At 34.2% G+C, this 27,463-nt stretch overlaps 1 protein-coding gene across 4 annotated transcripts in view; it reads left to right on the plus strand.

Moving 5' to 3' along the window:
- The window catches only part of LOC118183193 (uncharacterized), a 116,104-nt gene that overhangs the window by 12,801 nt on the left and 75,840 nt on the right, over positions 1-27,463 (plus strand). For 3 of the 4 annotated variants that reach the window (XM_035352659.2, XM_035352662.2, XM_035352661.2), the window contains 2 exons: positions 11,419-14,433; positions 20,260-20,316. In XM_035352659.2, the coding sequence (XP_035208550.1) occupies positions 11,419-14,433; positions 20,260-20,316 (3,072 nt within the window). The remainder of the gene's footprint in view (positions 1-11,418; positions 14,434-20,259; positions 20,317-27,463) is intronic. The other variant, XM_085806702.1, reaches the window with a different exon arrangement.

Raw genomic sequence — 27,463 nt, forward strand, 5'->3', positions numbered from 1 at the left:
ATGCTGGTCAAATATCCATTAAGGACGAAATGAAATCCCTTAAAGACGAGATGAAAGCAGGTCAGGACGAAATGAAAAGAGAAATTACCTACGCAATAGAAAATAAATTTGAGGCTATGGAAGGCAGAATAGACGCGGTTGAAATTAAAGTTGGACAAATTGAAGAAAACATTTCTTCTGTGAAAGCGCAAATAGAAGACAGAGTTTCGGCTGTGGAACAACAAATAGGTTACAGAGTTGATTCAGTCAAAGAAGAAATAGAAGGAAGAGTTTGTTCCGTTAAACAACAAATCGAACAACAAATTGATGAGAGAAGTCCTGCAGTTGCCAAAGAAATGGATACTTTAAAGAAATTTGTAGCGTCGGCAGGGAGCGGGAGTGATGATTTTAAATTCTTACCGATGCCTGCTCGTCCATCTCTGAAGCTATCCACATATGATGGGGAGACATCCTGGCAAGTGTATAAGACCCAGTTTTCTATCGTTGCGGATGCGAATGGATGGGATTCCCAAGCTAAGGCCTGTCATCTCGCCGCTTCTCTGAGAGCAGACACAGCGGATATCCTGCAAACGCTTCCCGAAAATCTAAGGCTAGATTTCGAAGCTCTATCCGGCGCTTTGGAGCTGCGCTTCGGCGAGAAATGTTTAAAAGACTACAGCAGGCTCCAATTAAAATCCCGTCAACAGAAGCTCACCGAAACACTTCAGGAGCTCGCCACGGATGTTGAAAGGCTGTCACATCACACCTTTTCGGAGTGCCTGACAGAAACAAGGGAAATACTATCCCTGCAATATTTCATCGATGGCATCTGGGACCCTGAAATACAGAAAGCACTGCGAATGGCGGATGTTAAAGATCTGAAAAGCGCTTTAGTGTACGCCATGAAATTTGAGGCAGCCCAGCAAGCCACTCGTAGAGACTGCCACCCAATCAGAGCTGCTCATGTCCAGGAACCAAGGGATCAAGTTACTGTTCATCTAGACAATATAACCAGACAACTCAATGACTTAAGAAGAAATATCAGTGAAAAGAAACCGACCTTAAAATGGTGGAACTGTGGAGCTGAAGGACACATATGACGGAACTGCAGAACACCCCAGAGCACGGATGTTAAGACCGCTTCTAGCAAGCAGCAGGGAAACTAATTAGTGGCCATCTCGCGGGGCGGAGGTGGCCAGATAAAGAAAAGCCCCAGTTTAAAGCGCTTCAGATTTCTGCAGTGAGAGGCGGCAGTAATGGACTTTTCATAATAGGACATATTAATGGAATTCCCTGCAATATGACGATAGATACAGGAGCCAACATTACCATCATCCGAAAAGATTTGGCTCAACAACTGGGAAGCAAACTTATCTGGACGCCGCCCTGCGTTACACTCCAGACTGTATCCGGTGAGGAGATCAACATCGACGGAAAAGTAAACGTTAACATCATGTTTGGAAGTGTCGCTTACCATCACACGGCATATGTAGCAGAGATCACTGATTCTTGCATACTCGGATTGGACTTTCTAAGGAAATACAATTTTTCCCTGGACTCGTAGCCCTGTTCGGAACTAATGATGGAGTGAAATCTATCCACAAAATTATAGCTCAAGACAATATCACAATACCCGCAAGAACTGAGTTTTTACTTCCTGGATCCATAGCCGAAAATAGAAATTTCCGCTACGGCATCATAGAATATCCCAATAACTGTAATAGCCCAAAAGGAGTACTAGTAGCGTCGACACTCGTCGACCTATCCAGAACGGTTATCCCGGTGAGAGTCACCAATGTAACTGAGAAGGCGAGAGTTATTAAGAAAGGTGAAGTGGTTGCTGCATGTACTCCAGTATCCAGCGTTGAAAGAAAGAGTAACATCCAAGAATCCGTGTCTTCAGAAAGCATTACATCAGAGTTACTTCAGAATGCGCAATTAAGCGATGAAGAGAAGAATGCTGCCAATCGCGTCATTAAAGATCTTCAAGTTGTTTTCTCCCGCTCGTCTTTTGATGTGGGTCGAACTAGTTTGACACAACATAAATACCGGCGATCATCCCCCGATCAAGCAACATCCAAGACGTCTACCGTTGGCTAAACAGGAAGAGGTGTGAACACTGTTAAAAGATATGGAAGAAAGCGATGTCATCGAGCTTTCAGTAAGTCCATGGGCATCTCCCATCGTCCTAGTCAGAAAGAAAGATGGCTCAACAAGATTTTGCGTTGACTATCGCAGGTTGAATAAGGTTACGAAGAAAGACAGTTACCCTCTTCCTAGAATTGATGACATTCTAGACACTCTTTCTGGAAGCAAGTGGTTCTCAACACTTGATTTAAAGAGTGGGTATTGGCAGGTAGAAATACATCCTGATGACCGAGAAAAGACGGCATTTACTACGGGACAAGGGCTTTGGCAATTCAAGGTGATGCCGTTTGGACTGTGTTATGCGCCGGCAACATTCGAACGCCTCATGGAGACTGTTTTGAAAGGCCTTTCTTACGAAGCCTGCCTGAATTACCTGGACGACATGATCATCGTCGGAAAGACTTTTGAAGAACATTTAGAAAATCTTAGGAAGGTGCTTCAGAAACTGAAAGAAGCCAATCTGAAGCTGAGTCCCGCTAAATGCAAATTGTTCCGATAGGAAGTGACCTACCTGGGACATGTCATCTCTGCAGAAGGTGTGCGCACGGATCCTGAAAAGGTATCAGCGGTTAAATCCTGGAAACGTCCCGAAAATGTCCATCAGCTGAGAAGCTTCCTAGGGCTTTGCACCTACTATAGGAGATTCGTGAAGGACTTTTCTTCCATCGCAAGACCCCTTCACAAGCTGACAGAGAGCAACCAAAAGTTCTTGTGGACAAAAGAATACGACGATGCATTTAACAACTTAAAGGAGGCTTTAACATCTGCTCCAATCCTGACGTAACCTCAGCTCGACCGACCATTTATTCTCGACACCGACGCGAGCAATGAAAGTGTCGGTGCTGTTTTGTCCCAAGAAATAGATGGCTAAGAACGTGTAGTGGCATACTGGAGCAAGTGCCTGTCTAAACCGGAGAGGAATTATTGTGTCACCAGGAAAGAGTTGCTCGCCATAGTCAAAGCTGTAGAACAGTTCCATCACTATCTATACGGCAGAAAATTCCTGCTCCGCACTGATCATGCATCATTGACCTGGCTTTTAAATTTCAAGAATCCTGAGGGTCAAATAGCCATGTGGATACAGAGACTCCAAGAATATGACATCGCTATCTGTCATCGTAATGGATCATCACACGGGAACGCCGACGTCCTGTCTAGACGACCTTGCCCAGAATGCTGCCGATATTGTTCCAGGGTGGAAGCGAAATACGAGCTGCTGACTCCAGTCGCAAGACAAATTACAACATCAACATCGGCTGATCGAGAACTGTGGAGTGATGATGAAGTCAGGAAAGACCAGCTGGAAGACCGCGACATTAAACCCATAATTGATTTAATAGAGTCATCAAACAGAAAACCTACCTGTCAGGACATTTCTATCTGTAGGCCTACAACCAAACAAATTGGGCACTCTGGGATTCACTTCACATTCGAAACGGCGTCTTATACCGGAAATTCGAATCGGATGATGGGAAGACATTCCGATGGCAACTTATACTTCCAAGATCCCGCATTCCTGATGTCCTTAAAGAATTACATAGCAGCCCTACAGGAGGTCACTTTGGAATAATGAAGACCTTGCAGAGAGTTCGTGAGCGCTTTTACTGGAATAATGCAAAGGATGACGTGCAAAAGTGGTGCCAATCTTGCGATGCCTGTGCAGGTTGGAAAGGACCGAGGCAAGCTGCAACGTTACAACGTAGGGGCAACTTTTGAACGTATTGCCTGTGACATCCTGAGACCTCTGCCACGAACTGCTGATGGCAACAAATACATACTCGTTGTCATTGATTACTTCACCAAGTGGCCTGAAGCTTATCCTATTCCTGATCAAGAGGCTGTCACAGTAGCTGAGGTAATGATACAGCACTGGATTTCCAGGTTGGCAGTGCCTCTTCAGTTACATTCTGATCAGGGAAGGAATTTTGCCTGGGCAGTAATCAAAGAACTATGCAAACTACTCGGCATTGACAAAACTCAAACGACGCCATTGCATCCCCAGTCGAACGGCATGGTAGAGAGAGAAGTTCAATCGAACCATCCTTAATAACCTCTCATTAGTGGTTTCCAGAAACCAACAGGATTGGGACAAGAAATTACCACTGTTTTTACTGGCTTACCGCAGTGCTGTCCACGAGACTACCGGCTATTCCCCATCACAGATGCTCTTCGGTCGTGACCTTCGTCCGCCTTGTGATCTCTTGTTTGGTCGCCCTCCGGATGCTCCTTCATCGTCTGAGGAATATATTCAAGATCTCCAGGCCCGGTTTGAAGCGATGCACAACTTTGCACGAGAGCGAGTCAACTTGGCGACGGAGAAGATGAAGACCCGCTACGACACAAGAGCTACTGAACATCAGTTCCACGAAGGAGACAAGGTGTGGTTGTGGAATCCGACTCGACGGAAAGGACTTTGTCCAAAATTACAGTCACCTTGGGATGGTCCGTACACAGTCCTAAACAGGCTGAACGACGTCGTGGTTCGGATCCGTAAGTCTTCGAACTCTAAACCTAAAGTCGTTCATCACGACAGGTTAGCTCGTTACTATGACCATAGTACATAATGTAAATAATTGTAAATAGTATAAGATTATGGTCCTTTTTGTTTTTAAATGTGCATTTGATTTTATTTGTATTTTGTATTTCATAGCATTTGATTTCTTTTATTTATTGCATTTATTGTTCATGATGTTTATTATTGTAATGTAATGCTTATTAATGCATTTATGCCACAGTTGTAAGTTTAGCTTCCTGTCCAGGGATTGTACTGCCCGGGACGTGCAGTCCTTGGGAAGGGGGCAGTGTTTCGAATTTGGTATTTAAAAAGCTAATATTAGTTCAATTATAAATTAAATGGCTTTATTTCTCGCGCAGTACAGCGCGTGACGAATATTAAAAGAAAGCTAAGCTGGAAAATTGAAAATACAAGAGCGCGTGCATTAAATAAATAAATATCTCTGTTTGATTTCAAGAAAGTACCAGAAAATTCTAGCGCATGATTTAAAAATCTTATAAAAGGAGGAAAACATCTCAATTTGTAGCAGTTGCTTAGTTTGTTGTTGTTTAGAAAACTGCTCTTGTTGATTGTAGCGAATTCGCGGATTAGCTTTCTTTAGCTGTTTTGAATTATGTTCTGTTGGACATTTGAGTAGTTAAAAGATAGCTACTGTGAGATATTGTAATACTGCATCATAATTTGAGAAAATTTAAGCATTTTGTTGTGATAATAATAAATTTTTCATCGGACTTGTGCATTCCTTTCATAACGAACCGTACGCACGCAACAATTTTTGGTGTCAGGAGTGGGGTATTGAATGCCAATAAACAAGAGCGATGGAAGAACAATTCAGGCAAATGATGACTGCATTTGCTGCTTTCCAAGAACACAGAGCTGGCACTAGGCATTTTCCCACCTGATGCAATCTCTGTGGAGCCTAAATTCTGCTTCCAATGCCTGCTCTGAATTCTAAAAGTTTTGCCATTTCTAGATTTTGTTGTTCGGTGTATCACTAAATTCTAAAAATTCTGCCACGATGGCTCTGTAACCGGCCTTTACCATATATATATTTCTTCTGAATGTTCATATTACTAAAGAAATAAAATTAGCCATTTTCTATTCATTCTAAACGCATTTCATGTTTTTTAGAATAACGGAAATCTTTAATTAAATCCAAAAATTCTAAAGTGAAAAGAAAACATGTTGAAGCAGGGATGTCAAACTCATAGGTAGACTTGGGCCAAACAAACAAGGTTTAACTTTAGGCGGGCCGGAAAAAAAAAATCAATATTCATAGAAACATAGATTTATTTCGAATAATACAATAATAAACATATATATATATTTATATAGAAAAGAACAAGAAAAATTTAATGTTTACGTCCTGATACTTGACATCTCTTCTCTGCTATTATCTTTCCTATTTCAGGGGAAATTTTGTTTGCAGTGATAACTTTCAACGCTGACCCAAGGTGAGCATCATTGATACGGTTTCTAATAGGAGACTTATTACCTTTCATGACTGAAAATAACTGCTCGCACCGATAAGTGCTACCAAACATGGAAATAATTTCATATGCGAATTTTCGAGTATTTTCGAACCTGGCTGGTAAATATTTGTAAAATTCAAGCACGCCCACTTCAATGAATTTTGCTTTCAAATTTGAGTTGCAATGAATCTCGATCACCTCCATTTGCATATGGCTGGGTAATATACTCAATACTTATTGAGAAAATCGAAGAAAACAAAAAAAAATTTGTCTTCGAGGGAACTAAAATCATTAAACCTCGTTTCAAATTCAGTTGTTAAATTTGCAATTTTTTCTGCGTATTTTTGATACGAGCAAGTATCATTTAGTATCACAAGTAACTCGCACGCATTTATAATTTAAGTAGTGTGTGTACGTCAGCTCGCTCTGAGTAATCTAACAACACTGAATAAATTATCGTTAATTACTTAGCAGTAAGCATTTCATTTTTTTCTTCGTCGATATGTTATTTTATTATTATATATTATTATTTGTCGATATATTGGCCGGGCCGCAAAAATATTTGTTGTGGGCCGCATGCAGCCCACGGGCCACGAGTTTGACATCCTTGTGTTGAAGAAAGAAAATAATAAAGATAAAGAAAATTATTTTTCAAAGAAAATGTGCAGTTATTATTATGTAAATTATCCAATTGTTTATTATTTCAGCCTTTACTATAATTTCCCATTTCTGTGTCCTCATATGATAGAGTTATTGAGTCAGATTAAATTTTAATCTTTGACCACTAGTCCACACTTTTAGTTTGAATTTGACTGATAAGAGGCTTATTTAAACCTTTGTCTGATATTTTAGTTATTTTCAGACATAGCGATAGTTTGCTTCACATCAGTTGGGGATTTTCGACTATTTAACTTTTACCATATCAAGTAAACCCTCATAGGTACATTGTGGAGAGGTTGACAAGTTAGGAGATAAAGCAGTTAGGTTGATGTAGAAACTAGCGAGAGCATTGGTTTGCGTTTTGAGACAAATCTCTAATTGTTAGAAAAGATGCTTAAAGAGAAAGAAATTGATATAATTTAGCCAAAATGTTTGGGAAGGCTTCAAATTAAAATGACGGATAAATATTTTTTTTTTTTAGTGTTGTTGTTACAAAACATAAATTTTTTGTAGCTTTTAATGTGTAATTATCCTAATATCGTTTAAGAATCAATGTTATAAATTACATGCATTTTAAACTGTGAAATTTGATTAGACTTTTGAGAGAGGTGATTTGATTAGAGGTTTTAATAGGGCTTTTTTAACAAATATTGTTAAAAAATAAAATTTAATTGTGGCCATGTAAATCCATAATGACTAAGGTTATCTAATTACCTAATTTAATTATTTATAACTAACTGCTTACCCTTAAAAATTATCTCTACATATTAAAGCAAGTTATTGCCTTTCATTAATACTCACTGTGATCACAAGATAAAACACAAAAACGTAAGAATTCAAGTAAAACTTATTCTTTGCATCTAGTGAGACTTAAAATAATACAAAACAACTTACCACCTCTGGTGCTTTAATGGCTTATTGAAACCTTAAAGTATATTAACTGGGTTACAACCCCTGAAACTCTACACGAAGCTACGACAGTAACTGCATCAAACAGAGCCCGACTAACTTTCAACACTTGCGAACCTACATCAGGACACCTGCCTACATCACGCCTTTCAGGTTTGTTCTAATGAGCAGGTCTTTCTCTAGACAAGCAGCAGCAGTAATAACATTCAGTCTTTTGTTCTGAATCATTCTGATTATGATCTTATTTCTCATTTTAACCTATGCCGTTTGACATAAAATCTTATCTGCTATTTACTCAACCTCTAGACTGACTAAGTACATGACAAAATAAGACATTTAAAAAAATCAACATAAAGCTAACTGTGAGTAAAACCTAAATGTCACTTATCTTCTTTCCAATATGTCCATTTGTTGTAAGTATAAAATATTTAATGCTACTGGATAAATTGCATAAAGTTTATTTTATTCTCAAACTTATTAATAAATATGTTAATTAATTCATGTTTAGTAATAATGCAGACTACTTAGAGATCTATTTTATTTCTAGGATGGTATCACAAAAGTGAAATTCAGGCATACATAATATTTTTAATGGAACTTATTCAGTTCCCATTTGTTCATAGGTCCTTAATTTTTTTTCATTAATGGTCCTTAAAAGCCCTTAAAAGTACTTAATTTTTGTGTGCAGAAATGTGTACGAACCCTGTATAGACTGTTGTGCATTTGGTCTCTTGAAAAGAGCCTTTTCTAAATACAAATCTATCATGGCTCTTGAAAGTAATGGAAGAAGAATAGAAATCAATACCCCTAAAGATTTTATGATAAACCCTTCTATTATGGAAATCCCAATGCAGACGTGTAGTCCAAAAAAAAGGCTATCAGATGGAAACATTTTAAAAAATACTTCTGTATTTTAGACTTTAATTATGTGGCCCAAAATCATTCTTAAAGTGTGTAAAAAATTTTTGGGTATAATAAAAACAAACTGAGAAGTGCTGATGTAGGAACACAAAAACGTAGAAAATACCCCATCACTCACCAATCTTCTAATAACGTGATATCATGCCTCAGTGGGCTTAGTCTGTCTTCTGTTGTGATCTAGAAAATTGAATAGCACATTTGTTATTAAAAAATATTTTACACTCTTTTAAACTGAATTTTCATCATTTAAAAACTTTTAGACATTTTTCGTCCACTCCAATTCCTCTTCTGCTTCCATTAATGTAATACACTCTGCCTTCATGGTGGATAAACGTACACGTTTTTGTTTATAAGTTTTTCAAATTATTGGTACTCTCTCTAAATGTAATAGATTCTATCCCTGTGTACATAGTCATCGATATTACATACATAATATGTGATAGTAAAGCACATAGATGCCATATTGAAAAGGAAGAATTCTGATTGTGTAGTATGCTAATATGTTGAGTTCGTAATATCTAAGAAACTTGGCAGTCAAGATGGATTAAATTCCATTTTTATTTAAACTGACATTTGTGGCCATAAATTTTCCATGTTTTTCCCTGCATTTATGCTAATAGTATTAAGTATGCTTACCTTATTGTCATGTAAATCGGCATCTTCTAATCTGAGAAAGTCGATTTTTTCCTTATTAGTTCTTCAATATTTTTTTCCCAGTGTGAAATCCTCATCCTTGCACCTATAAATCAGCTGTACAGTTCTGCAGTATTCCTGGGTAAATGCCGAATTGCCAAAATTCTTTAAAAAGATTTGCTTGTTGTTTGTGTCTAACTTCAGCCATCTAGTTTGCCATCATTTTTATCCTCACAATAAATAACCCTATTTCTTCATTTGGTGCATACCTAATGCTGAAAAATTTATCCAGCAACTGGATTACTCTTCCTCTTGTTTTGGTTCAGATTGCTTCTGCAAAATTTCCCAAGCTTCTTGAACATTCTTGTATCAATCAATGGCCTGAATTCTGTTTTAATTCTATAGGATAAATGGTGAAGGCTGTATTTTGATGTGAAATCTTGCTTTTCAAAAATTGTTGCTCTTTAACCGAGTTCTTCTTCTGTAGCTTCTATGGAGCTCCAACATTTTTTATCCACATTTATATATACTATTTCTATCCACTGATCCCATTTTCATTGTTTAACCGCTTGCCTGATTATCCCGAGTTATCCCGGGTTCGTATATATTGCAGTTAATTGTTATCCCGAGAAAACTCGAGCTAAGCAGAATTTGTCAGTATGATTTGTTTTATCACGGTTTCACTCGGCTTGAAGGAAATGAAAAGAAATATTCAGCTTTTATTGGCAATTCGCCAAGTTTTGATGGTTTCGCGGTTCTTTTGGCTGGACTGGCCACGTGTTTTCCTTATTGTCTAGTATACGTCTGCTTGTGGATTAGTAATGATATAAAGGTTTAGTGATGGCTGGGAGTTTCAACCTCACCACAGAAACCTCATCTGATATTCAGATACATATATTGCAAATGAAAATTGCAGACAAAAGTGATATTGAATTCTTCTGCTTCTTCAGCCTTCACTCAAATTCCTAACAATAATTTTTTAACTGTTTTTGAAAGACAGATATTGCCTGTCTTAAGATTCACCCACCTTGTCTTTTCCATAATTATTTACTCTTAACTCTAAAGAAGTGACATCTGCCTGCTTCAGAGACTTTTCCTGTTGGCTGTGCAATCATTAGCATTTCAGAAACAAATTGATCCGATTAGTTTGTGTAGTATTAACTAGATTTTACTTTTGCTTAACGCATGAAAAAATATGTGAGATTAATTGGTACTTCTTGAAGTAATATGTAGATAAAAATAAAGTACTTATTTATTATCTTTTGGAAGGTGAAACTCTCACCAAACAACATGATTTAACACCAGCTAAACATTAGTATCACAACATCTAAACTTTCATTTGATGTAATCCCACTTCATTCTCGATAAGCCACCTTTTATTTTATGAACAAGGCTATAAATTGCTAACTTTGATTGCTGTACTTTTTGGAAGACTGGAGAACCACATTTGTGGCTGCACTCGGGTTCGTTTACAGCTGTTCGAAGGAGTATGTTGAAAGGGAGATAGAGCAGCTGAATGTGGCTGTCAAAGCAAGAATAGATTGGAATAATTCACCTGCAAGAAGCTCGTTTTCAGTGTTCTAAGCAGAATTTCTGGTTTATTCGGAAAGCCTAACAGAATAGTGGAAATTGACAAAAGCGTTTTTACTAAGCCAGTTGAATACCTCCACAGCAGTGGCTATTTGGTGAAATGTACAGAGAAACTGGTGAATGTTTTATTGTAAGAGTTGCAGATAGAAGTGTGTCTTAGAATTCCACATGGATGACTGGTGTAACTTTGGCAGGGTCTTCTCCAATTTTCATGGTTTGACGAGAGCTAACTTTTACAGTCAACAGTATAGTACGTAAGTACCGGAGCTAATTGTAGACACCGGTGGTGCATAACAACTTTGTAGCTATATTTCGATGCAGTTCTATTTAAATTCATACAAAATTCAACCTTATATGGGTGTTGTATAATTTGTGTTCAGGTAAATATAAATTTCTTATATTTTTCTGAAATATACTAGAAACATATGTACAGTTTGAAAGCTGTAATGCTTCCTCTGAATGGGGTCACTGTGGGTATTTAAAACTTTTACTTCTGGAGTTTAGTTTGGTCTTGGTGGTTTCAGTTTAATTTTTTTGTTATTATTGTTTGAAAATTAATGATTTAGTAGTAAAGCATTTATTTATTTACAGGTAAAACTTCAGACTGCTGGGATGATGAGAACAATCATGCTAAAGTATTTAATGATTCTGTTTGTAATAATAAGCTATCTTACATTGGAAGAAAGGATGCTTCTTGTGTTTCCAATTTAAATTTTTATGATGTAGCTGATAACAAAAGTTCTCAAGAACATGGTATAAATACTTCAGTAGATGAAAAAGTATTTCTAGGAAAAAACTCCTCAAAAATACCACATCATTCAACTCTCTCATCAAGTGATAAGTTGTGTGATCTCAAACCTGTACTGAAATCTGAAACTATTTTGTCTGATTGTTTAGAAGATAATTTGTATAATTCTTTGATCAAGCATGATTCAGTGTCCACTGATAAATGTAAATCTGATAATGTTGGTCATTATAGTAATTCACGTGAAGTTTGTGTTGATGGCTCTCAAAATTTTTTAAAGAAACCATTCAGTACTTCTGAAACTGCAAGTACGTACAATTATAATTTACACGATTTTAGTGAATTTTTACCATTTCATTTCACACCCTCTAATAATAAAGCAAAATACTTTGATATTTATGGTACTTTCCCTTTTAAAAGTCAGGAACACTTAAGTAATCCCAAACCTGTTTCATCTCAGTGTACGTTTTATGAAACTAAAGCTGATAAACTGTGTTCACGGAAAAATCAGACTAAAAAATTTTCATATGAAAATTCTTTAAAAAAAGGTAAACTAAACTTGGTAGGTAAGCTTAATGAAGAGAAAAAGGAGACATTTTTGTGTACAAAGAAAAAGACTTTACCTTCTAGGGATCTAAAAATGCAGAATAAGCAAGAATGGCCTTTTTCTGAAGGTATGCCACTTTTGGAAAAAAATACCATAAATGAGACAGTAAAGGATTCTTATTTACTCAAGACAGAAAAAATGCCTAAGACAGTTAATAATTGTTCTGGTGGACTTAGTAAAGATGTTACTTTCGAGACAGAGCAAACCGGTTTCATTGCAGATAGTTTACCTGAAATAGCTGCAAACTTTTTATCTGGGTTCACAACTCTAAAATCTTCATCCTTGTTAACACTCCCAGATGCAAGTCAGCCTAGTTTAACATGCGGTATGTTGGATGAAAAATTAAGTAAAGATCTCTCAGCTGTTTCTGATCATTTACTTGAAACCAACCAGTGTGATGTAGGTTCTGTTTATGATCTTCAGAAAGACAAAGATGCTAGTACTGATTGTGCATTTCAAACAAATGAACTTACTGTTGATTCCATTGGTGTTCTTCAGAAAGACATAGATATTAATGCTGATAGTGCATTTCAAACAAATGAGTGTGCTGTAGATTCTGCATATGTGCTTCAGAAAGGCACAGATGGTAATATTGATTATGCATTTCAAACAAATGATTTTACTGCAAATGCTGTTCAGAAAGGCAAAGATGCTAATAATGACTGTGCATTTCTAACAAATGAGACTGCTGCAGATTCTGCTTATGTGCTTCAGAAAGACAAAGATAATACTGATAGTAAATTTCAAACAAATGATAGTACTGCACATGCTGTTCATGTTCTTCAGAAAGACAAAGAAGGTAGTACTGATTGTACTTTTCTTACAAATGAGTGTCTTGTGGATTCTGTTTATATTCTTCAGAAAGGCAAAGATGCTAATACTGAAGGTGCATTTCAAACTAATGAGTGTGCTGTAAATTCTGTTTATGTTTTGCAAGAAGTTGAAAGTTCTTCAAAAAATGAAGCATTTCACTTTTCAGACACTATTGAAAGTGTTGCAGAAGCCATTTCATATGACAGAATTTCTAATGAAGAAATTTGTGACAGTTTAAATAAAATTTTTAATGAAAATGATACTAGTGACATTACCATATGTGCCATTACTAATAAAAGTAATTTATGTGATGAAGTAAATTTTGATTTTGAAGAAAAAAATGACATTAATTCTGAATTTTTTCTTAGTAATTTAAATAACTCTGAAACAGCAGATCTTGCATCTAATATATCAAAAGAAAATCTCATAGATTATCAGTCAAACATATGCGTGGAAGGTAAAGATCCAGATATTTGCAAGTCTGACACATCTGTACTCTGTGATAACAAACCTTCTGAAAATTTAGTATGCAAAACTGAAGATTGTTTTAGTGTCATAAATAAAGATGGTAATGAGAAAACTGAGTCACAGAACTGTGATCCTGTTAGTTTTAACCTATCACAACCTTCCGAAAAAATTATGCGTGTTTCTGAATTAAAACACATTTCAAATCTTGAATCAGAAATGGAAACTGAAAATGGTGCTGTGAATTTAATAATTCCAGCTAACTTATATGATGTAGCATTAATTGGCACTAGCAGTAGTAATAATTGTATATCAACAAATGTAAATAATTGTATATCAACAAATGTAAACAATTGTATATCAACAAATGTAAATAATTGTATATCAACAAACTCATATGCACATATTTTAAAGAATTATGATGACTGTGACAGTTCAGCTAATATTGAAAGTCGGAATTTTGATCCGTTAGAAATGTCAAAAATAGAACTTTTGCAAAAAGAGAGACAATGTGTAAAATCATTTCAGAAATCAAAAAAGACATTTACTCAAAGGACAAATAATCACAAACTTATACCAAAACAGAGTGCTCGGAAAAGTGCTTCATCTGCAAATATTGCATTTAGTAATTTTGGTGATATAGGTATTGCATATAAACGCTCAGGAAAATCCATAAATGAAAAGCAGAATAAAGATAGGAGATATGAAAGTAACTTTAAAAAGCGAAAAATGGGAAAAACAGTGATTCCTCTTCGTGAATTTCAGATAGAGAACTCTGACAGCTCTTCATCTTCATCAGTTTTAAGTGTGCAGAATGAGGACGATATCCTTCCAATTGCAAAGAAAACATTCAAAAAGCCATTTACTGCTGCAAGAAAATCTGTTATGGAGTCAAGAGATTTAGTTCCTAAATTAGCAGCTAAAACTTTTCCATGTCGACAACAAGCTACAATAACGCTAACTAACCTTGTAATCAGTAAGTATATTTCTTGAATTTTAACTAAATTTTGAAAATCAGTTTTATAGAATTAATGTATTAATGTATAATATATTGTACAAAAATTTGAGATTATTATTTCTTATTTTAATATTTTTTTGCAGATTTTAATTTTGTAATTTCATGTCTTTTTATGTCTTCTTTCATTTCAAAACATTTCCAAATGTTTATTAAAACTTTTCTGACAATATTTAAATTTTATGTATGGATTCATTCTCGTATGTTTTAGGACAGTAATCATGTTGTTTCATACTTTGGCACAGCTCTTTAGAGCAGTATGAAAATAGATAACATTTCGGTTGATCTTTAAATTATGGTAACTTGGCGATTTTTTGGCGAAAATTTGGCGACCACCTCTGCTACAGCAACCCTCTATTTTTTTTTTCCGCTGCCATTTTGTCTTCATGAAGTAAAGACATGTTTCTTTTCTTTTTATGTACTGAACACTTTTTACAACAATCTGCTAGCCGAATTACACTTATTATGTAATTAGAAATTTTATGTAACAAAACTGCTTAATCATGACAAATATTAACTGCAAAATTGGGAAAAAGTGCACAATCGCAAACTCCTTGCGCGTTTTTCAGAATAGCACATACACATAAACCATTTACACGTCGACTTAATTTTACTTAAAAAAACATTCCAGAATTGCACAAAAATGGCATTGCACACACTCATAACTTTATCCACCTACACTGCTATTTTCTCATAAATTAGAAAAATTTCACGAAAATTTTGTGAATCTTTAAATTCGGTAAAAAGAACATATATGAAATTACCTGATCGCGAAAAAGTATATACCCTTTCCAAAGATGAACATTTCCACGTATAAAATAAATAAAATATCCAAAAACTTTTACCTCTAAATTATCTATTATATTATAAACGTCACCAACGAATTCATACTGCAAACATTACAAATAGTTACAAATACTTAGTGTCAAATATTTAAATTATTTCCATGCACGTTTACTTCCACTGAAACGTATACCAAATTCCTACAAACATATAATTTACAAAATAACTATCATTTAATTAAAATATAATTAAATTAAAAAACACTACTTAAAATATAAATAAGCACATATATTAAATTAATAAAAAAATAGCTTACAATCCTAATTACTTTAAACTAAATCATTGCTAATAACAATTTTCCAATAATACTATATTACTTTATTTACTCCTTACATTTAGAACAATGCATAAAAATAATATCCTCAAATAATTAAAAATACTAAATTACCTAATCTTCTTCAGAATCTTGATTACGTGGCGGATACACTTTTCTAATTCATTCAATAAAATTATTGAATGATTTTTTTCTGCGAATTTTTCCTCCATACTTCCTCCGCTAAATAAAAAGAAAAATTCTCTTTATCACAGTGCCTAAATACCCATTTCGAATTCACTTTAGTTAGGGCCTTAGGATTAAAAAATTAACCAACACTGTTTCACACAACACAGAATAAAGCTAAATACAAAATTTCCAGATTTCCCCCCTTTTCCGATTAAAGAACTATAATTCGTCCATTAATGTCACGTGACATATCTCATGATCTCTCATTTCCCTCACACAAAATAATGCGTAATCGGAACTGAGTACTTCTCATATTATTACCAAAGTCCTAGGTAGTAACCTTTATCTCCTCCAAAATGTCGCCAAACTACCAGTTACCATATTCCAAAGATCAGCCAACATTTCTTTTGAAATTTTACTGTTTAATGCACTTCAGCCATGTAATATTTTTATAACAATATAATATATGTAGTTACTCACTTGGAAATTGACTATCATTATACTGGAGTAAATGCTAGTTAGGAATGATAACTCCTTTAAAATTTTGAATAAAAACTAGAAATCCGTATTAGTAATAGAGATTTTTTGGCATAATTGTTTTATTATTTCCTCCCTTAATAACTTACTATATTTAAAATGAGAAATGTTAAAAAAAAACAGTATTTTATATAAAAAGGGGGAAATTTATTCATTATAATTCATACTGAAGTATCATTTAAGTTTTACATATGAATTGAAACTAGGCAATGAATGTTCCCTGGCTCCTAGATGGATGCTTTTAATTTACATTTTTAATGTATTTTTTTTATGATCATAGAAAGTACAATCAACTTCTAGAGTTATCTAAAACTTGTGAAAACTAAAATTTTGCTGCTAGTGGTTGAGTGGATAAGGCTGCTGAATGCATGTATTTTTTTAGGTTCAAATTCTAGTGAATAGGTTGGCTGTGTGTCTTTATAGATTTCCACAAGTGTAATATTTATGCAAGGCCTCCATCAAAACGTGCCTTCCTTTAGGCAGAAATGCTTACATGTTTTGTTTTAATTAAATCTTAAAAGGTTCGTTAATCTAATCATATTACTGTACGTTGAGTTTTTTGCACAGTCCTTTCTTTTTTAACAGTAATGATTTAAGTGAGTTAAAGTTTGATGTTTTGGAATTAAGATTTTACTGATCTTGGTTTTAATTGATATATTTCTTTTAAATTTGACAATGAAGTTGTATTTTGAGATTTTACCATTATATGTATTATTATAGATATTAAGGTAACAGTGTAGAACATATTTACTCTCCTTGATTAAATATAGTCTTAATAGTTTTATGTTATTTTTACGGTATTTTAATTTTTATGCTGATTTAAAACCCCTCCATGTTAAACGCACACTTCATTTTCTCAAATCTTTACGTTAGCAGGCACTAAAACAGGTAATGTCAGGGTGTCTGCTTTTCTCGCATATGCATCTGTCTGATGTAGCCATATTGCAATCGTAAAAATACTTGGAGAATGGACCGTGACTGAAGATGTACTGGTTGAGGAAGTGGGTTGATATTGTCGTATTTTCGTCAGCCTTGGGGAGCAGTTCGAATGTACGTCTTCCTTGTGGTTCTTGTTCTCATTGACATTGCCACTGATTTAGGTCATGTGATATAAATATGAGATTCTGTATGTTCTAGTGCTTCTTCTTTTGCATTAAAACCGGCCCTTTCCTTGCCTTCAGAGGCAATGTGCCCTTTGGTTCATGAAATGGCAAATTTCTTATTAGTTGTGCTTATGATGTCGGAAGCTTTCCAATGGCTGGTATTAGATTTATTGGTCGGCATGAGCATTTGCATTTGCCTGTCATCTGGGTTGTTTGGTAGATTAATGGACATTCTTAGTTCTCATTGCTCTGGGGTGTCTTTGTCGTTGTTGTCCTTTGGGAATACATCGTCTAGGATATTGTTTAGAGATTATATCGTGATGTTGGCATTGTTGTGCGTATGGATATTATTTGGGGTGTGTATTTGCATTGATTTAAAAATCTTTGAAGTGGCCATTTATAGAGTGCTCTGTAAGTGTTCTGGTTATTCATGTAAAAGGAAGTCCAAGATTTGACTTTAGCTTCTATGATTTTCTTCTCCTAAATTGCCCTTTGCCTGTTGTATTCGGCTCACACTGTTGTTTGTGCTGGACTTTAATCTTTTTACTTTTTCTCTGTGCTGTCACTAATTCGAAAGCGTTTCAGCTACATTATCTATTTGCTGGGCAATTTCAAAGGTGATGTATTTGTGTTCGGAGAAAGAATCTTCTTTGCTGATCTTCCTGTTCTTGATTTTGTGAATTAGATGGCATGCACTGAGTTGGATCAGGCCATCCTCTTCCATTGATTGGGGGTGAAAGTGGTAAGTCCTTAGGGTTGCTGTGTAGGATTAAATTGTTTGAGTAAATAAAGTTCTGCATGTTTGTTCCTCTTGTGGCAGAATGTGAATAACACCACAGGCTGTTTTGTGCATTAAAATCACTGTTGATCATATGAGGGATGTTGCTATTGTAAAAAGTCATCTTTATTTCTTGGAGGGTGTAATCAAGGTCTTCAATAGGCAATACATAGACACGGGTGAGATAGATTTGTAATTCTGCTCTAGTAATGGATATGGTGATTACATCTCTGTGTTCCTTGATAATGAGTGAAGTCCAGGACTTGTTGAGTACGATGATGGCTGCTCTCTGGACTGTGTAGAGTCTGCATCTTGCCAGGATATGACATTCCATGTTAGTGGCAGGTTTCTTGGGGAACCTTGGTTGCAGCATGGCTCTTGAATGAATATTTTGTCATGGTATTGTTCTGATATAAATTGAATTAGATTATATGTGGCTGTCTTTGAATGTTGATATACAGGACTTTAATTCCATTTTGATGATTGGATTGATGGAGGAGAGCTATGGGATGGATTTCTATGATATTAACGTTGCTTGCTTACTCATTGTACTACACTCTGCTCTTGATTCTCAAAACTTCCTTGTAGGATGCACAATAGTTGACATAGGTAGTATGGTCGCATGAATATTTTTGGTGCCAAAATGCTTGTTGTTTATTTTTCAGTTTATGCAGCTGGGGTTATTAGATTTACATTCATTCTCCTGGTATTTGCCACCGCAGTAAGGGCAATGTGGATGATATGTGCAATCCATAGAATGATGACGCTTGACAGTTATAACATCTGTGGGCACCAATAAATTCTGTAATTGAACTGGTGTGCCATCCAAAGTGGATGGTGCATAGATTCATGCATTTATTTGATAATGAAACAGTTTTACACTCCAATTCATTTGATTGTGTTGTATTTGTCCTTGAGTTTAAACAGATGCTTGAAATTGGAGATGTTGCTGTTCGTAGCTTTTGCAGGTGCGATGCTTACTGCTTCAGCTGTTGTATTCTGAGGGAGTTGGTGGGTGGTGCTCTTTGGAGGTCTTAGCTTTGGTACCTTGATATGGATTAAATCAGTTGCTTTCTCCATTTGTTTAAGGAGGTTATCTACCTTAGTTACACCATCCTATGAGGTGCAGTGTACTAATCCACCTTGCTTTATCAGTACTATTTTCGTGATGTGGGTTTAAATGTTTTTGATGGGGAAGATGTCTTGCATTTTTTCTTGTAATTTTGGCATTCTTTGCATAGATAAAAAGAAAGGACTAGTTCTTTTTTTTTTTTTTTTTTTTTTTTTTTTTTTTTGCCTCAGAACTTTTGCATAGGTTGCTATAATGTTGGGTGCTGCATAATTATTGCATTTGGGTGGCTTACTTAGGAATTTCAGTGTGTGAATGATTTGAGCATCACTGTGAGTTGTTTACTACTGTTGTTGGCTATTGTTTGCAAGATTTGGTGATTGCTGGAGTTTCATTTGCTTTGTTGCTGGCTGGGTTATACAGCGCTGATAATAAAGAAGTTAGCTCTTTCCAGATAGCAGTGGGAACGACGTATTTGCAGCTGTAATATGAGTTTGCTACCTCCATGCAGTGAGACTAGATGTCAGAAGCAGGTGTAGGCAGTGACGTGTGCGAGCTTGCTGATTGGGATGCTGCTTGTGACATATTGTTGGAGGTGTTTGGGGAGGGAAAGGGAGTACTTTCAGTGTCATCGCACCGTATAAGTATACAGCATTTGAAATTTGCCCATTACATACTGGGCAATTTAGTTTGCCAGTTTTGGTGATTATGTGTGTTGGCCACTTTAAAAAATAGTATTCACTTGGCATAACATTATTGTGCATTAGTTGAATTAATTAATCATGTTGAGGTTATCTTATGTGGACAGTTCGTACTAATTTATAGCTTTGCTTGATTAAGGAAGTGGTTATGTTTGGTAATTTTACTTTCATTTATGAATATTTGTGTCTTTTATGTCTAGTTTTTCCTTTTGAAAACAGCATAGAGTTGATGCAGAAATGTGCCGAATTTTCTCTGTATGTAATTTTTATCCCTTCTTCCTTTGTGATGCTTTTTTTTTTCCCCTCTCCTTAAGGTGACAGTAAGGAAGATTCAGTCACATTCTTATCATTAAAAAATGCAAGTGATGGAGGTAAGCATAGTAATTTGTTTCTGATTAGCTCAATAATTTTAAAGTTAAAAATTTATATTAAATTATGTAGCACTTAATCCATGTTCACATATTATACCATTTACCCGGATTTGCGAGTTCTCCTGATTTAGGCAGGAGATCGTCAATTGAATCAACGTCATCGATAAATACACACATAAGCACATTATAGAATAAATGTAATTACACTTTACCTTTTACTTCTGGTTTATCTTCACAATATCAACAATCAGGCTTTATTCAAAGTGTATTTAACATGTCAGTTGCATTACAGAATAGAAAGCACAAGAAAATATATCACATGATAAGTTATAAAAATCATTGCCACATGCTCGATGCAAATACCATATTAAAACTAAAATGTTATAAAACAGATAACTGACATCATGTATACTGCTTTCAACACTTGTTAGAGTGCTATGAATATATTTGTGTACATTTTTAATTATAGAATATCAAGTGCACATGTTGAGCCACTTTGATTGTGCATGTTTTTTAGAATTTTTTTTCCAAGAATAAATAGATATATCAGCTGGCCATGACTACATCTTTCTTGTAACTATCCAGTTATCATTGTCATCATCTGTGACTGAATCAAAATGTATATATGTAAACTTTTAATAGCTTTTAGAAAATTCCAAGTACCGCTTTTATTAGTAGCATTACTTTGTAAAATAGCAGCAGATTGCATAAAATCAGAGTAATTCATCATGTAGTAGAGCAAAACGTGTTAGTGAAAAAGCAGGCACCTATCTTAAAAATATGGAGCCTAAAATTCCGTATTTCAAGATAAGCTAATCAGAATAATAAAAAAGGGGTGGGAATTGCCTTTGGTGAATGTATTTAAAAATTATTGGGGAGAAGTTATTTGATTTTTTAAGAAAGCAACATAATATCCCTGTATTATGACTAGATAAAGGATTTCTGGTTCATTTTTGCTATTATGTAAGTATGTGTATTACTTGCATTATGTAAGAATGGCATGATTTTCGTTAATTGTGGATTGATACACATTAGACAGAATAATTATATTGTTATTTTAATACAGAATGGGAGAATTACCATTTTAGAAAAGGGATTTTATGGATTATTATAAGTTAAGGCAGTGATTCTCAATCAGTAGAACGCAAGAGAAAAAATATGTGGTATGAAAAGAAACAAAACATTTTTCACCGTCGAATTCAAAAATTTAATACTCCAACATCATGTTTAAGTTTTTTCTTTAATATTTGTAAATTTATGCAGTCTGAGCTTTGTTTAAGGTCAATAACCACTCATAGATAGCAAAATAATATGTTCACAAATATTCTTTTATCCATAGACTTGACAAAATTTATCATAAATAATGTTTTTGAAAGGACTAATAGAACTGAATGTTGTATTTAATCGGAAGTATAAATAAGTTCCTATAAAAAGATAATAGTATCTCTTAATTATTTTAGAGTTGATTGATTTTTAACATGCCTGCACTTAATGCTGCCACAATTTCCAACCTTATATTGCTCTGTTTTAAATAAGAATAATTTATTTGTGAAAAATAATAAAGCAAACCTAGATTTTCAAAATGGAAAATTGACTAAGATTGATTAAGCAAAAAAGTGATGATTCACTTGTGATAGATCCAGGACAATCTACTAGCACTAAGAATATTGAAAAGAAAATAAAAATGTTTATGGAAAATGTAATGAAAGTTATTTATCATTTGCATTTACTTGGAATGAAGAAGAAATGAACCTTCAACCTCAGAGTGTTCTTTGCAGTGAACTGTTATCCAATCAATGTTTCTTAAAAGGCATCTTGAATCTAAGCATGCCAATTTAAAGCATACATCTGAAGAATATTTTCAGAGGAAATTACCGAGTTCAAAAATAGTAAACAAGTAATGAAAGGTTTTGTTACTTTAAGTGAAAAAGCTTTGGAAGCTAGCTAACTAGTAAGCCTTAAATTGCCAAGACTGGGCAGGCTCACAGTTTTAAGATTATTCAACAAAAGATGATGCACTGCTGGCCATTAAAATTGAAACACCATGAAGGAAAGCCAATACAAAAAAATATATTTATTGTACGTAAAGAGCATGGCATGAAGACAAAATGATTAACTTTGTAAGCAGTTTTGGTGTTTACAGGGGTGCAAAATCAGTAGAAACAGCTACCATTTTAGCTCTGGCAGCTAAAATGGCCCATACCCGGTTAGGCATGGATTCGAACTGGGCTTCGATGACAGAAACAGGCAGTTCATTCCATGCTGCTTCAAGTCTATGCCATACTTCATCAACCATATTAGCTGGAAAAGGATGACGGGCCAGTCTCTCAGCAGCCTATGACCAGATGTTTTCAGTGAGTGACAGATCTGAAGACCGTGTAGGCCAGGGCAGCAATCAAATACCTTATATCGAGGAAGGTCAGAATACGATGTGCAACATATGGTCTGACATTATTTTGTTGAAAGATGGCGTTTGGCAGGCTTCGAAGATCTGGCACAACCACTGGTCATAAGATGCCAGAAATGTACAGATGTGCATTGAAATTACCATCGATCCGAACTAGAGATGTGCATGTCCTGTACCCAATGGCTGGCCAAACCGTCACACCAGTCGTAGGGTCCCTATGCTGATATTGAATACAAGCAGGCAACGTGCAGTCTCCTCGGAGCCTCCAGACACGTATACGATAATCAGAATGCTTCACACTATGCCGGGACTTGTTTGAAAAGGCAACATTGTGCCACTCCTGTATCCAGCTCTGTCGTCTGGCTCACCAGAGTCGCCCTCTCTCTCTAATCTGCATTGTCAAGGGAAGCCAAAGTAATGGTTGCCGTACTGATAGTTCACACTGCTGCAAACGTCGTGGCACCGTACAAGCAGATACTGGACTTGCTGCAAACATGCCCATTTCCTAACTTATGGTCTGTTATGTGGTTGTACGGTTTTGCAGGGCTGACCTCATTGTATCCTTTTCAGTCAGGGCAGGGCATTGAGATCCTGCATGCCGTTTAATAAGATCCTCAGCAACCCATTGATTCCATATTCGTATGACTGGTTGTATATCAACCAGTGTGACAAGCGATATCGCAGAATGATAGTCCACACTCTTGATAAGCAACGATTGTATCTCTATCGAATTCCGACACTTGCTATTAAGCAATTCTTCTTCTGCTTATTCGAGACATAGCACAATATTCTGAGCAAACCTTACAAAGTGCTTTCTGAATGAGAAATCCACTACACAACTTTTCTTTTATACAGTGCTTCATATGTCATCTAAATGCGTTGAAATACTAATCATTTGCATATCCCAACCTCTTCTCTTCATGTAATTTTGATGTTCATCAGATCATTCCTTCCTGGTGTTGCAATTTTAGTGGCCGGCAGTGTATTTTAAGCTATTTACAACTAGAAAGTTTTCTAACTAAAAATAATTTGAAAATAAAAAAAATTACATCCAACATTAAAAATCAATGTTTTACATTGATAAATAATTTTATTGATAAATAAACATGTATTTTTCAAAGGATTATGAAAAAGAAAATTAGATTAGAAATCCATTTTATTCTAATGTACCAGAAATTTTATCTTGTGAAAAAAAAAGAACAATTGATAGAAATCTAACTGAGGATTTTAAAAATAATACACTTGTTAGCATTTGGCTGGACTGAAAAAAAGAAGTTAAAGGCATTTCAAATAAAGCTATTAAATTTTTATTTTCTTTTTACACAGCCTATTTGTGTGAATAAGGATTTTATTCCGTGATCTACAGGAAAATTCAAATGTGGAGCTTAAATTACTGCAGTTTTCAGTATTTTGGTCTTGATTCCTTTCTGAAATATCTTATAATGTATGGTGAAAACTAAGTGAAATAAAGCTAGACTTAAAGAAATCGATCTCTCTTAAACAACCCCAAATTTTATACTAAATTTAAGAATTAAAGTATTGTAACTTAAATTTTGATAATTAAAATGTTAACCTATTTTTTATGTATTTTTTGTTTGTGCATATTTAACACAAATAGCCAGTAGGTTGTGCAAATGGCAAAATATATTATATATTTTTTAAATATTTCTATTGAGAAATTGAAAAATAATCATTTTAAAATGTAGTGGTGGTATTGAAATTTTTTAACTTTCTTTTTATCTAAAATGTGTATGTGTTATTTAAAAGATTGAGAACCACTGAGTTAAGTTTAACCCTCTAAGCGGCAAGGCAGTATATATACAGCTTAGAATATTTGTTATGACATCTGTAAGAACGTATATATACGTGCATGTTAAAATATGTCAAAGAAATTAAGGCAATATATGAAAAGTACACAAATCCAGATGTGAAATACCAGGAGAGTTTTTACATTAAAATAATTTTTTTTTTTTTTTTTTTGTTTTTTTTTTTTTTTTTTGTTCTCATAGTAGTTTTGGAAAATTTGTGCTTTGTTACCGAAAATCCTGTCCGCTCAGAGGGTTAATATTGTATTTATTCATATAAGAATATATGCTTTTTGAAATTTTCACATGTGTTTTGCTTATTTTGTATGATGTAGTTCATGAAATAATATGAACAATATCTGTTTTATCACATTATACATACAATTATCAGTTTCCATATCCTTTCTAAAAAATATTAAGCCCACAATATTAAGGAATTTTAAATTTTTCATGCAAAACAAGCACATGATCTGTATGAAAGTAAAAATTTGTTAACAGGAAGTATTCCACCAGATACTGCTAAGAAGGGTTTGAAGTAAAAAGTCTATATTTTACAAGATCTAAGGACTTGGAACTTTGTGATTTGCAAGTGAATTATAATTTACTTAATGTGACAGTTTGCTGTAAAATAATCATTTCCTTATACCTTGAACCATTCTCTAAGAATTTTGACTACATTTTCTTCTCTCTCTCTCTTTTTAATAATTAGCTCTTTCCCCCCCTACCTTTCTTTTTTTAATAATTCTCTCTTTTTCTCTTTCCCCCACCCCCTTCTCTCTTATTTTTTTTCTTTTTTAATGAATCTTTTTATTTTTAAGTTGCTATACTGTTATTTCCATTTTACATCAGAATTTACTTGACCCACATTATACACAGTAAGAAACTGCTGTCGTCATTGTTCATTTTTCAGTTGGTATGTTTATATATAACTATAAGAAATACTCGGTTATTTATGTATTAGCAGTTGTGCAATAGGTGGTTTAACATGACAGAATTTGATTTCAGTACTGACAATAAATAAAAGTTGCCTTTTTGATAACTAAATTTAAAAATTTACCTGTAAGATTTTTAAAAAGAAATATTATGGGTGCACCACATTTCCTTGTACAGAATATTAAATTTCTTGCATTTTATTTAAACTTATTGTATTTAATTAAATCTACTTCGTCGATAGTGCATAAGCCACAACACAATAAATGCACAATTTAAAATTCACTATATTTGATTACCATAGTGACACTGTGGCACTAGCTTCACTTAACAGCATTACATTTTATTCATTTTATAACTCAGAATGCACAAAATTTATAGCATCTGAAGAATTATCTAATCATTGCAACATGTTCTATTCAAATACTATAATAAGTCTTTAAACAATGTATAAAAGAAATCAAGCAAGCAGAAAAATAAACAGCTTTTCACACACGATTCAGTATTTTTCATTTGATTAATTCAGTTCTCACTTCGCGACAATGCAAAAATACATAAAAACTCAAAATACCTATATTAAAAATTACAAAGTAAATCTTAACCACTTATTTCCTTGAATAAATATATAAGGATATATGCTTTTTGAAATTTTCACGTGTGTTTGGCTTATTTTGTATGATGTAGTTCATGAAATAATATGAACGATATCTGTTTTATCACGTTATACATACAATTATCAGTTTTCACATCCTTTCTAAAAAGTATTAAGCCCACAATATTTAGGAATTTTAAATTTTTCATGTAAAACAAGCACATGATCTGTATGATGAAAGTAAAAATATATTAAGAGTGAAGTATTACACCACATACTGCTAAGAAGGGTTTGAAGCAAAAAGTGTATATTTTACAAGATCTAAGGACTTGGAACTTTGCACGTGATTTTCAAGTGAATTATGATTTGCTTAATGTGACTATTTGCTGTAAAATAATCATTTCCTTATACTTTGAACCATTGTCTAAGAATTTTGACTACGTTTTCTTCCCTCTGTCTTTTTAATAATTTGTTCTTCCACCCCCACTTCCTTTTTTTAATAATTCTCTCTTTTTCTCTTTCCCCAACCCCCTCTCTCTATTTTTTTTTTTTTTTTTTTTTTTTTTTTTTTTTTTTTTTAATGAATCTTTTGTATTTTGGAAGTTGCTATACTGTTATTTCCATTTTATATCAGAACTTTCTTGACCCACATTATACACAGTAAGAAACTACTGTCGTCATTGTTCATTTTTCAGTTGGTATGTTTATAGATAACTATAAGAAACACTCGGTTATTTTCATATTAGCAGTTGTGCAATATGTGGTTTAACATGACAGAATTTGATTTCAGTACTGACAATAAATAAAAGTGTCCTTTTTGATAACTAAATTTTTAAATTTCTCTGTAAGGTTTTTAAAAAGAATAATGGGTGCACCACATGACTTATATGGAATATTAAATGATACACATTTTTTCTTGCATTTCATTTAATTTTATTGGATTGAATTAAATCTACTTTTTCAATAATGCATAAGCCACAACACAATGAATGTGCTCTTTAAAATTCACTATATTTGATTATTATCAAATATATAGTGACACTGTGGTGCTAGCTTCACTTAACAACATTACATTTTATTCATTTTATAACTCAGAATGCACAAAATTTCTATCATCTGAAGAATTATCTAATCATTGTGACATGTTCTATTCAAATACTATAATAAATCTAAAACAATCTATAAAAGAAATTAAGCAAGCAAAAAAAGAAATAGTTTTTCACAGACGATTCAGTATTTCTCTTTCGAAGCTTACTTTCTCTAGATTGGCAACAAATCCACTATTCTGCTAAGTTTCAATTTTAAACAAATACGGTCACCATGGCAAAAATAATTAGACTTATCTTCACTTAAACAACTTTTAAATTGTTGATAATTCTACAAATGTTGCATGCAGATTTACTAAAGGCATAA

Source organism: Stegodyphus dumicola, chromosome 12 (genome assembly GCF_044657685.1).
Source record: "Stegodyphus dumicola isolate Sdum_Otavi_A_Nest chromosome 12, ASM4465768v1".
Classification (NCBI taxonomy): Eukaryota; Metazoa; Arthropoda; class Arachnida; order Araneae; family Eresidae; genus Stegodyphus; species Stegodyphus dumicola.